The sequence below is a fragment of the Elaeis guineensis genome, chromosome 6 (assembly GCF_000442705.2).
Source record: "Elaeis guineensis isolate ETL-2024a chromosome 6, EG11, whole genome shotgun sequence".
In the NCBI taxonomy this organism is placed as follows: domain Eukaryota; kingdom Viridiplantae; phylum Streptophyta; class Magnoliopsida; order Arecales; family Arecaceae; genus Elaeis; species Elaeis guineensis.
The window spans coordinates 107319052-107332068 of record NC_025998.2 but is presented as its reverse complement, the minus strand read 5'-3'; the positions used below and the strand labels follow the sequence as shown (position 1 = coordinate 107332068).

General features: G+C 36.3%; 1 protein-coding gene across 1 annotated transcript; it reads left to right on the top strand.

Moving 5' to 3' along the window:
* The first annotated feature begins 920 nt into the window (after positions 1–920).
* Positions 921–11771, top strand: LOC140858812 (uncharacterized). The gene is made up of 2 exons (XM_073260095.1): positions 921–1221; positions 11395–11771. Exons 1-2 carry the CDS (start codon positions 921–923, stop codon positions 11769–11771), a joined length of 678 nt encoding a protein of 225 aa, XP_073116196.1.
* Positions 11772–13017: the final 1246 nt, after the last annotated feature.

The following is a 13017-nucleotide window of genomic DNA, read 5'->3' as shown; positions in this document are numbered from 1 at the left end:
TCGACTTCATCGACCTTAACAAAGTTTGTCCTAAGGACAGCTACCCTTTGCCTTGAATTGATCAATTGGTGGATGCCACCTCCGGACATGGGCTCCTCAGCTTCATGGATGTTTTCATCGGTTATAATTAAATTCGGATGATACCTGAAGATGAGAAAAAAATAGTCTTTGTCACTTATCATGGATTTTATTGTTACAGGATGATGCCCTTCGGCTTGAAAAATGTAGGGACCACCTATCAACGATTAATGGACAAAATCTTAAAGGATCAACTCAACTGCAATATGAAGGCATATGTTGATGATATGCTTATCAAGAGTCGAGCTGTCCCGAATCATGTTGCTGACCTTCGAGAGATTTTTGATACTTTCCATCAATTTTGGATGAAACTAAATCTGATGAAGTGTGCTTTCAGAGTCACCGTCGGCAAATTTTTTGGATTCATGATCTCTCGGAGGGGCATCAAGGTGAATCCCGAGAAGATCAAGATGGTCCTTGAGATGGCACTGTCGAGGAGCATTGAAAAAGTATAATGCCTCACTGGTAAGATTGTCTCGCACAATTGCTTTATCTCTAAGTCAATCGAGAGGTGTCTCCCCTTCTTTAAAACCCTCAGATAGCCAAGAGACTTTTAGTGGACCATCGAGTGCCAAAAGGCATTTGAGCAATTGAAGCAATACCTCAGCTCCCCACCGTTGCTCTCGAAGCCTCAGCCTGGTGAGGACTTGTTTCTCTATATCACCGTCTCCCTTGTCACAGTCAGCTCAATCCTGGTTCAAGAAGGATGAGTGTAAAGGCCTATGTACTACACCAGCAAGATCCTCCATGATGTAGAGATCAGATATTCTAAACTTGAGAAGTTGATGTTTGTACTAGTCATCATGGTGAGGAAGTTACAACCTTATTTCTAGGCTCATACGATGGTTTTGCTTACTGATCAGCCAATTAAAGCCGTTCTCCACCACCCAAATACCTTGGGATGGATTGCAAAGTGGTCTTTAGAACTCATCGAGCTAGACGTGCAGTACCATCCGCGGCCTTCTATCAAAGCCCAGGTATTGGCAGATTTCATCTTCAAGTGCACCATTTCAAATGGGGAGGACTCGAAAGTTGCAAAGAGTTTGAAAAAAGGAGAGAACCCAGGGTCTGGCGAAAGCTCAAGAGGCAAGGAGGTAGATATGGGATCTGACCTAGAGGAGCTCTGGACACTGCACGTGGATGGTGTTGGAAAATATGTCATAAAACTAATCATATGATGATTGAGTTTCTTTTGTATATGAATTATTCATTAATAAATAAAAATTATTTTGATATTTTTCATCACAAAGTTACATCTTCCTTATAGAACTCTTATATTGTGATGAAGTCCTTAGAACTATATTAGTAATTGATAAAAGAGGATTTATCATATAGTTCTTAAACATGTTCGCGATCAAATGATACGTTATTACAGGATAATGACGTTTATTGAGTAAAGATTGTTGTATGCCATATAGGTTGGTTGTCCTCTTAATCAAGAAGTGTGGTGACATTAGTATGACATACAGGTGAGATGTAGGACTACATCATCACTAAACAAATGACTCACTACTGAGCGCTCTACTATCAAGAGCTACTCATGAAGTATATGAGCATAAATATCCCTCAGATCTGAGATCACTATAGTGACTTACAAGCAACTTATTATGCTTTAGTACCGGACTATCTAGATTTCTAATATAGTAACGGAAGGCTAATGGGTACAGTCAAGTACTTGTGAAGTCTGTGTGTAGATCAAGATGGGATTGACCCCTCTAAATTATAGTAAAATTTTGACCAAGATAATTCATGAGATGGATTTGAAAGGTTGAAATACAATGTAGATGACTTTGTCAGGATTTACAGTTAACCCTAGATCATCCTAGAGTATTCAGAATCAAAGAGATAAATTATGCAGTAACCATATACATAGATTCTAGAATATTCTCTTGTGATTATTTGATCTATCTAGACATCATGAATTATTGCTAGATGGTATCTTCGATTAGTACAGAAAATAGTTTCTATACTACTGACTTAGTGTTCGAACCTATGGAGTCACACACAAAAGTCAGACGACGTAGAAAAGTATTGACCTATATTTATATGTCCAATTTGAAAGTGCTTAACTTAATTGAACATATAGACTAACTTGATGGAGAATTAAGTTATGGATCAAACAGGATTGAAGAGTTAACTATGTCTAACTAGCACTACACATGAGGTTCAGGTTCAATCACGGAGATGAACAGTTTTTGATCTATGATCCAAGAAGCCTATGAGAGATTGGATTTAAGTAATAATTAATTTTAGATTAGATCTGATTTAATTAGACTTAATTAGATTCAAAATTTTAAGTTAGACTTGATCCTAAATCCTAAACTGTTTAGAATTGATAGCCTTTCAAAATTATTTCGAATCAGCTTCAAATTAGATTCGAATTGATCCAATTTTGGATGAGATCTTTAGAGTCCATTTTCACTAAAACTCTCTCACCTCTATGGCCGACCAGCACCTGATATGGTACTGGTTGTGGGCCGTCCCACATGGGTGTGGGCTGTCCCACATGGGTGTGGGCCTGGGTGCATGTAGACGTCGAGCTAGGTGCCAATCCTTTTTCATGTAAGAGTCCTTTGATAAGTTATAGACTGATTCAAAGCTTATTTGAATTAGAAGTTCTAATCTTATAGGTCATAGAGAATCATCTATAAATAGAAAGGATCTCTACCTATGGATGCATAGCGATCAGACTGTGACAAAGAGAGAGAGAGAGAGAGAGGTGTGAGAGAGCTAGTGGGCGTCACCCTTGGGCATCCTCCTTCTTGCCACCCCCCTCCTCCTTGTCATGGGTCCCATTGTGGGCATCCCCTTGCTGGTGTGAGGCATCACACCAGCAGCTATCTCTCCTCCCATGGTGGCCTTGCAAAGATGCTTCAATCTAAGGCTTGATCCTACTTTTCTGAGGAGCTTGACATGCATGCAAAGTAGAGGGCCTGCAGATCTAGGCCTACGTGAAAGTTTGAATCCAGATTTTGAAGATTTGATCCCTATTTCACTATAATTCAGATAAAAATTTGATCTTTATTTAGTCTACTATATAAAAAATTTTTAGATGCAACCCTGGTTATCCGCTAGAAACAAGCTTTCTTTCCCTTCAATTGGTATCAAAGCCAAACTTTGATACATGGATGTATAACTGATTTTTTTGGATTAATTACATATTGTATGTAATTAAAATTTTATATTAGCTATTAAATCTAATTTAGATCTATTTAAATAAAATTTATGATCTGATTTTGATTGGATTATATGAATCTAATCAATGATTGATTAAGATTTGTTATAACATAATTTTATTATTGCTCAATTTTGTTGGAATAACAATTTGATTTAAAAATTATTTTAAATTTATTTTAATAAAATTTTAATATTATTATATTGGTTATGAAGTTAGATTTATTTTAGATCTGAATTAAATCTATTTTGATAGATTTTCAGATCTGATTTGTAACAAAATTCTGCACTATATCAAAACAGATTTAACCATAAATTTAATCCTTATACATCATGTTTGCATCTAATTAATTTTTTATATGATATTAGATCTGAAATTGATATTTTATAATTAGTATAAGATATATTTTAGATTTGATATGATATATTGATGCATCAAATCTAATTAGATTAGATGAAGAACATGATTGATAAGATCAAAGATATGTTCATGACATAAATTATTTTATCAAAATTGCATGTTGATGTGATTGTATATGAAATTAGATTTCAGATCTTAGTAGCCCAGTACTCAGATTGATGAGATCACCAAACTGTCTGGTCATAAGAGATCGAAAGGATTAATCTCCCTCTTTTGCCTATCCGACGGGTTCTCTTATAATGTGTATGGGTGTCATTATGATCCGATTTTATGAAGAAAAAAAGTAAATAATTTTTTATAAATTATTTTGATCATAAATATATTTAGATTAGATCTAAAATAATTTATGATTTATTATAATAAGATAAATTTAGATATAAAATTATTGTAGAATCTAAAAAAGCATGTTACATTAGATATAATTGGTATTGATCTAAAAGTTGCCATGATGCATGTGATGTATGTGTGAAGTTTAGATCATACCTATGCATGTTTAATTATTAAACATATTATGAAAATTTATTTTCATGACCTGAAATATATGGTATGCTTCATCTGAAATCGTGGTAGAATAGTTCTACAAAATGAAACACATATTTCACACATTTAATTATGAATTCAATTTAAACGATCTAAATTTGAGAATTGAAGATCATTAAGACACCACATAAATTGATGAGCTATGGGTTAGCATGAATCAGATCCTTCTAATGGGTTAGACCTAGGGTTAGAAACACATATAGATCAAGTAGAAAAATTGATTAAATCTAATCAAGAGTTGAATTAGATTAGATTAAAATTTCTCTAGATCAACCTCAATAGTTGAAGTTTGATCAAGTCCATATTTTTGACCTTAATAAATAGACTATGATCATGGTTCTATGGTTGAGCCCGAATCTTTTGGTGGACCAAATCAAAACTAATTAATCAGTTGGTGTCTAAGATAAGTCTGGCAGATTCGATCAAGTGGTTATTAATTAAGAGCTACTCACCTAGATGGCATCTATGGTGAGTTAATGGCATATCGCTCCCATTGATCTCATTTACCTGACCAACTTAGTAGATTATATTTTGATTAGATCACTAGTCGATTCGAGCTAACCCATGCCATCAAGATTAATCAGTATGACTGATTTAGATGTCTTTAGAGCAACCTGTGTTTAATCCTCTATATGGCTTGATGAAGTTAGTGGGAGGACTTACGACTTGTAGGTTAACTTTTTTTTTTATTCTCAAATCAATAAAATCAAATCCTCTAAATTATTAGGTCCTTAAAATAAAATAGTTATGAAGATAATTTGTTCATAGCCTCCTATTAAGGTACGTGATAATAAGTCTAATATTCCAAATAGGCATTGGAGGTGCCATACGCCTGGTGTTTATTACATATTAGAATTATCATCCATCATATGACCATCTTGTTGTACTTTTAGATCAATGTTCAGGTTGGTTGAGCCACACTCAGATCTGGATATTCGTTTGTTGGATGTACTTGATGTTGTCATGTTAATGGTTGGATTTAATCAAGATTTTTGGTAGAGCTGCTACATGCCTGCTGAAGGGATGCTTGGGGCAAAACTTAATTGTTAGAAGTTATTTGGAGAAATAATTGATTATGAACCTACTCATAGATGCACTAGGATTGGTCATGCCATGCTCGGGCCCAAATGCAAACTATGTAGATCCTAGTAGCCGCTAAGAAATTAATGTAATTTCTCGAGTTGGAGGTAGAGACTATCAATTCGTATAAAATAGTGAAAGAATCTTTAGACTAAAGTCCATATCTTTGAGATTAAAAGTAATTCATATACTAATAGGCTTTTGTTTTTTCTTTAAGCTATGGCCAACACACTATCCCTCCATTCGCTGTTGGATAGTGATAAGCTTATCGGATCCAACTTCGATAGCTGGTATTGAAAGTTGAAGATCATCTTAGAGCACGAGAGAATTCTGTACATCCTTACAGATGAAGCACCTGAAGAATCTACTGCCAACATTCTTTGTGCTACGAGAGATACTTACTTGAAGTGGCTCAATGATCGCACGATTATGTGTTGCATAATGAGGATAGTTATGAACGACGAACTTAGCCATAAATTTGAGGATGTGCAGCCAGAGTAGATCATTCAAATGTTGAATGAGTCCTTCAGCACCCCTAAGGATGCGGAGAAACACAAAACCTCCTGTGCAGTGTTCAATATCCATATATGAGAGAAAATTTTAATCACCGATCATGCATTGTACATGATTGAGCAGATTGAATACTTGAGCAAACTTGGCTTTTTGTTATATGAACAGTTGACAAGGATGATATCCTCAACTTGCTACCAAAATCCTACATATTCATTCTCAATCATTATAGAATGACGAAGCCTGCAGTGAATTACCATAGTTTGCTAGAGTTACTGTAGACTTTTGAGAAGGACCACCAGCTCCAAAAAGTTATTGTGGGAGGTTCATCTGCAGGTCGTTGATACTCTAAGAGAGGAAAGAAGAAGAAGGTGCAGAACACTCATGCCGTTGATCCAAAGTAGAGTAAAATGTCGAAAGTCGATAAAAGCCAAGCAGAATGCTCCTTCTGTAAGAAGCTGGATCATTAGAAAAGGAATTATTCTGCTTACATAGCCACTCTTGATCCAAACAGGCCGAAGAACAAGAGAAAGAAGTAAACGATTGCTTCATAAGGTACTTATATGATAATTCCTTGTAATTTCTCTGTTTGTAATACTACTGCGTAGATATTGGATATCGAAAGTTTGATTAATATTTATAATTCGTTATAGGGACTGCAGGTAAGTAGAAAATTTTATGAGGGTGAGTGGTTCCTGAACATTGGAGATGAAAATTTTGTTCCAGTTCTAGCTTTAGAAACTTTGCAGCTTGTCTTCAAATCCAGTAGTGTCATGTTAGATGATTGTCATTATTATCCTTCCTTTTTAATAAATATCATCTCTATAGGCCTTTTGGCTAAACTCGATTTTAAGTTTATAATAAAAGATAATTTTTTGCGATATCATTATGAATGATACTATAATTATGTAAGGATAATTAAGATATGGTATATATATAATATCACGGTCTGTTGGTATAATGTACACATCCAGTAAACATCCTAAAATAGATAATGTCAGTGAATCCTATCTTTGGCATTGTAGGCTTGGTTATGTGAACAAAAATAGGATTGATAGGTTAATCAAGAAGCATATTCTTGAAATAAATGATTATGAATCATCACCAACCTATGAATCTTGTCTGCTTGGTAAGATGACTAAGTCACCTTTTAAGAAAAAAAGTGAAAGAGCCAATGATGTCCTAGGTCTAATACATATTGATGTATGTAGATCTATGAACATAAGTGCTAGAAGAGGATACTATCACTTCATTATGTTTATAGATGACTTATCGAGATATGGGTATGTCTATCTTATGAAGCATAAATCAGAATCATTTGAAATATTCAAACAATTTCGTACTGAAGTAGAGAAATAGACTGGGAAGAGTATTAAAACTCTTCGATCAGATTGAGAAGGTGAATACCTTACTAGTGATTTTCTAACATATCTTGAAGAGAATGAGATTCTCTCATAGTGGAATCCTCCTAAAACACCACAACATAACGGGATGTCTGAAAGGAGAAATCGAACCATGTTAGACATGATCCGATCCATGATGGATTTTGTGAGTTTGCTAATCTTCTTTTGGAGATATGTTCTAAAAACTACCTGCTATATTCTGAATAAGGTGCTGAGCAAGTCTGTCGATAAAACTCCATATGAGATATGGACTGGGCATAAGTTGGTGCTCTCACATTTTAGGATCTGGGGGTGTCCAATTTATATCAAGCATTTAAAGACAGATAAGCTTGGATCTAAGTCTGATAAATACTTGTTCATAAGGTATCTAAAGGAAACAAAGAGTACTACTTCTACCTCACTAAAGATCAAAAGATGTTTGTCAACAACAGAGCAGTCTTTTTGGAAAAAGAGTTCTTTAGAGAAGGAACTAATGCCTGTAAAATTGAACTTTGTGAAGTTCAAGAGGTAGAAGAACCAACACATAGAATTGAATTTGATTGGAGAATCGAATCTGGAGCCAGTAAAGGTACCATTGAGGAGATTTGATAGAGTATCGCCTCAGTTAGACAGATACTATAATTTTTTGATCTGAAACGATGACCCCATCGAACTAGATAAAAATGATGAGGATCCGATCACCTATATAGAAGCCATGCAAAGGCCCAACTCCTAGAAATAGCTTGAAGCCATGAAGTCCGAGATGGAATCCATGGAGATCAATAGTATATGGACACTAGTTGATCCACCTGAAGAGATAAAACCCACAGGGTGTAAGTAGATTTTAAGAGAAAAAGAAGAGCAGATAGAAAGATAGAAACCTATAAAGCCCGTCTAGTTGCCAAGAGTTACCGTCAATGTTATGGTATTGACGATGATGAGTCGTTCTCTCTTCTGGCAATGCTCAAGTCCATCCAGATTATGCTTGCTATAGCTGCACACTTAGATTATGAAATCTGATAAATGGATGTCAAAATTACTTTCCTTAATAGGGAGCTGAAAGAAGAAGTGTATATGATACAGTCTGAAGAGTTCACATCCACAGATGAGTCTAAGGTGTGCAAGCTAAATAGATCTATTTATGGACTTAAGCAGGCATCTAAGAGTTGAAACATGTATTCTGATAAGGTGATCAAAATGTATGGCTTCATTAGGAATGAAGAAGAGCCTTATATCTATAAGTGGACTACCGATTCTGTAGTCATCTTCCTTATACTGTATGTAGATGACATACTGTTAATAAAAAATGATATTCCAATTTTGTAGAGTGTGAAGCTATGGTTATCATTGCAGTTCTCTATGAAGGACTTGAGAGAAGCATCCTACATCCTAAAGATGAAGATCTATAGGGATAGATCTAGAAGGTTGCTTGGACTGTCCCAATCTATGTACATTGATATCATGTTGAAATGGTTCAACATGGAGAATTTTAAGAAAGACTATCTGACGATAGATCATGGAATTACTCTCTCCAAGAAGGATTATCCAACAACCCCTCAGGAGAGCAGGCGTATGAGTAGAACACCATATGCTTCGGCAGTGGGATCTATCATGTACACTATAATGTATACGAGATCGGATGTGGTCTATTCACTAGGGATAGTGAGTAGGTACCAATCTGATCCAGGTAAAAATTATTGAAAGGTTGTGAAAACAACCCTTAAGTATTTGAGAAATACTAAAGAGCAATGACTTATAGAGACACTGGCTAGAAACTTATGGAATACACTGATTTCAATTTTCTGTCAGATAGTGATGATAGTAGAAGCATGTCGGGCTACATATTTACTATGAACGGAGAAGCTGTTTACTGAAAGAATTTTAAGCAACATACTGTAATCAATTCTGTATGTGAAGTGAAATACATTACCATATCCGATGCTACAAAAGAAGCAGTGTGGTTGAAAAAATTCATCATCGAGCTAGGAGTTACATCTTCTGTTGATGGCCCCATCCTGCGGTACTGTGACAGCACTGGAGCCATAGCGCAGGAGAAAGAGCTAAAGTCACACCAGCACCAAGCATATTCTGTGCCACTACCATCTAATATGAGAGATCATAGATTGAGGTAACGTCGAGCTTCAGAAGATCGATGAAAAAGAGAACTTAGCCGACCCCTTCACTAAAGCTCTCAGGATCAAAGAGTTTGATGATTTCAAATGACAGATGGGTATAAGATACTACCCCAATTGGCTTTAGTCCAAATGAGAGTTGTTGAAAAATATATCCTAAAATTAATCATATGACGATTGAATTCATTTTGTATATAAATTATGCATTGATAAATAAAATTATTTTGATATTTTTCATCACAAAGTTGCATCTTCCTTATAGAATTCTTGTGTTGTGATGAAGTCCTTAGAACTATGTTAGTAATCAATAAAGGAAGATTTATCGTATAGTTCTTAAACATATTCGTGATCAAATGATACGTTATTGCAGGACGATGATGTTTATCAAGTAGAGATCATTGTGTACCATATGGGTTGGTTGTCTTCTTAACCAAAGAGTGTGGTGATACTGGTATGGCATACAGGTGAGATGTAGGACTGCATCATCACTGAATAAGTGACTTACCTACTGAGCACTCTATTGTCAAGAGTTACTCGTGAAGCATATGGCATAAGTATCTCTCATACCTGAGATCACCATAGTGACTTGCAAGCAACTTACTGTGCTTTAGTGTCGGACTGTTTGAATTTCTAATGTAGTAACAGAAGGCTACTGGATACAGTCAAGTACTTGCGAAGTCTATATATAGATTATAGGATTTGATGTATCACTGTATTTTAATTTAGTAAAATCTTGATCGGGGTAATCCATGAGATAGATTTGAAAGGTTGAAATACAATGTGAATAACTTTGTCAGGGTTGACAGTTAACTCTAGATCATCCTAGAGTATTTAGGATCAAAGGGATGAATTATGCAATAACCATATGCATAGGTTCTATAATATTTTCTTATGATTATTCAACTTATCCGGATATTGAAAATCATTGCTAGATGGTATCTTCGATTAGTACAGAAAATGGTTTCTATGCTATTGACTTAGTGTTCGAACTTATGGAGTCACGTACAAAAGTCAGATGATATAGAAAAGTATTCACCTATGTTTATATGTCTAATTTGAAAGTACTTGACTTGATTGAATATATAAACTAACTTGATTGAGAATTAAGTTATGAGTCAAATAAGATTGAAAAATTGATTATGTCTAGCTAGCACTACACATGAGATTCAGGTTCAATCTCGAGGATGAACAGTTTTTGATATATGATCCAAAAAGTCTATGAGAGATTGAATTTAAGTGCTAATTAATTTTAGATTAGATCTGATTTAATTAGACTTAATTAGATTCAAAATTTTAAGTTAAACTGGATCCTAAATCCTAAATAGTTTAGGATTGATAGCCTTTCAAAATTGTTTCTAATCAGCTTCGAATTGGATTCGATTTGATCCAATTTTGGATGAGATCCTTAGAGTCTATTTTCACTAAGACTCTCTCACTTCCATGACCGACCAGCACCTGTATGATGCTAGTTGTAGGCCATCCCATATGGGTGTGGGTGCATATAGGTGCCAACCTAGGCGCCAATCCTTTCTCATGTAGGAGTACTTCTTTGATAAGTTATGGACTGATTCAAAGCTTGTTTGAATTAGAAGTCTTAATCTTATAACTTATGAGGAATAATTTATAAATAGAGAGGGTCTCTACCTATGGATACATAGCAATCAGATTGTGAGAAAAAGAAAAAGAGAGAGAGAGAGAGAGGCATGAGAGAGCTAGTGGGCGTCACCCTTGGGCATCCTCCTTGCCGCCCCCCCTCCTCCATGCCGTGGGCCCTATAATGGGTGTCCTCTTGCTGGTGTGAGGCATCACACCAGCAGCTATCTCTCCTCCTTTGGTGGCCTTGTGAAGGCTCTTCAATCCGAGGCTTCATCTGACTTTTCTGTGAAGCTTGGTGTGTGTGCAAAGTAGAGAGTCTGCAGATCCCGCCTACGCGAAGGTTTGAATGCAGATTCTGGAGATTTGATCTCTATTCCACTATAATTCAGATAAAAATTTGATCTTTATTTAGTCCAATATATAAAAAATTTTTAAATACAACCCTGGTTATCCACTAGAAACAGGCTTTTTTTTCCTTCAGATGGTTCATCAAGTGTGATGAGAGTAGGGGCTGGACTCATTCTAACCAGTCCTGAAGGAGAGATGGCAGGATATGCCTTATGCTTTGACTTCCCTACCACTAATAATAAAGCAAAATATGAAGCTCTGGTTTATGGCCTCCGGGTGGCAAGAAAAGTAGGGGACCAGCATTTGAAGGTCTTTAGTGACTCCCAGTTAGTGGTTGGCTATATCAAGGGTGACTATGAAGCCCGAGAGAAGAACATGAAAAGATATCTCCAAAAGATAAAGAACTTAACCTTGATCTTCTTGAGCTTTGACATTCAGCAAGTCCCCAAAGTAGACAACGCCAAGGTAAATGTGCTATCAAAGCTGGCAACTTTGCTACCCACCGACTAGGAGGAGGGAACGTACTTTGAGATACTGAAATCTCGAGCCTTAAGGAGCCTCTCGCTATTCAACAAATTGATGAAGAGCCTTGCTAGATCGATCTTCTACTCAAATATCTGAGGTCGGGTGAGCTACCATCTGATCATAGAGAAGTTCGAAAAGTAAAAAGGTAAGCAGCCCATTATGTCCTCTATGATGACAAGCTGTACAAGCGGTCCTTCTCCTTGCCATTATTGAAATATTTGCATCCATCCGAGGTGGATTATGCACTGCGGGAGGTCCATGAAGATATCTATGGAAGCCATTTAGAGGATAAATCTCTCTCTTACAAGATTCTTTGTTAAGGATACTACTAGCCCACCATGCAACAAGATACAGGCAAATTTGTCAAAAAGTATGATTGCTGCCAAATGATTTTCAATATCTAGCATCAGTCGGTGGCATCTTTGACTCCTATCAGTGCCCCTTGGCCGTTCACCCAATGGAGGATAGATATTCTTGGCCCCTTTTCTTTTGCGTCAGATCAGCATAAATTTCTCTTAGTGGCTATCGACTACTTTATAAAGTGAATCGAAGTTGAGCCTCTGGCCTGCATAATAGAAGTCAAAGTGAAGGATTTCATCTAAAAATCTATAATCTCCCACTACAGTCATCCTAGGGTATTGATCACAGATAATGGCAGATAGTTCAGGGATACTCGACTCTATGAGTTTTGTAGAGAATATCAGATAGAACATCATTTTACTTCGGTTGAACACCCACAGATGAATGGAGAAGTAGAGGTGACCAATCGAACCATGTAATTCTTAAAGGCCAAGATCAACCAAACTGGGGGGTCATAAGTCGATGAGCTTTACCATATGTTGTGGACCTATCAGACCATCCAAAGGCTCTCAACTGGTGAGACCCCTTTTAACTTGGCATTCGGGACTGAGGTAGTCATCCCTATAAAGTTCGAGCTTCCTTCCCTTAAAGTCGAGGAGTGTAATGAAAATACTAACTTAGTGTAGCTATGGGCTAACCTCGACTTAATTAAAGAAAGCAGAGAGCGTGCCATCATAAGAATGGCTACCTACCATCAGAGAGTGGCCAAGTATTACAATTTTCGAGTTAAACTGAAGAAATTTTGAGCTGGCGATCTGGTGTTACGATGGGTCGAGGTTTCACAGCCCACTGAGCAAGAGAAACTATCATGCAATTGAGAAGGCTCTTATCAGATGGATGAAGTAGTATGTCCCAAAACTTACAGGCTTAA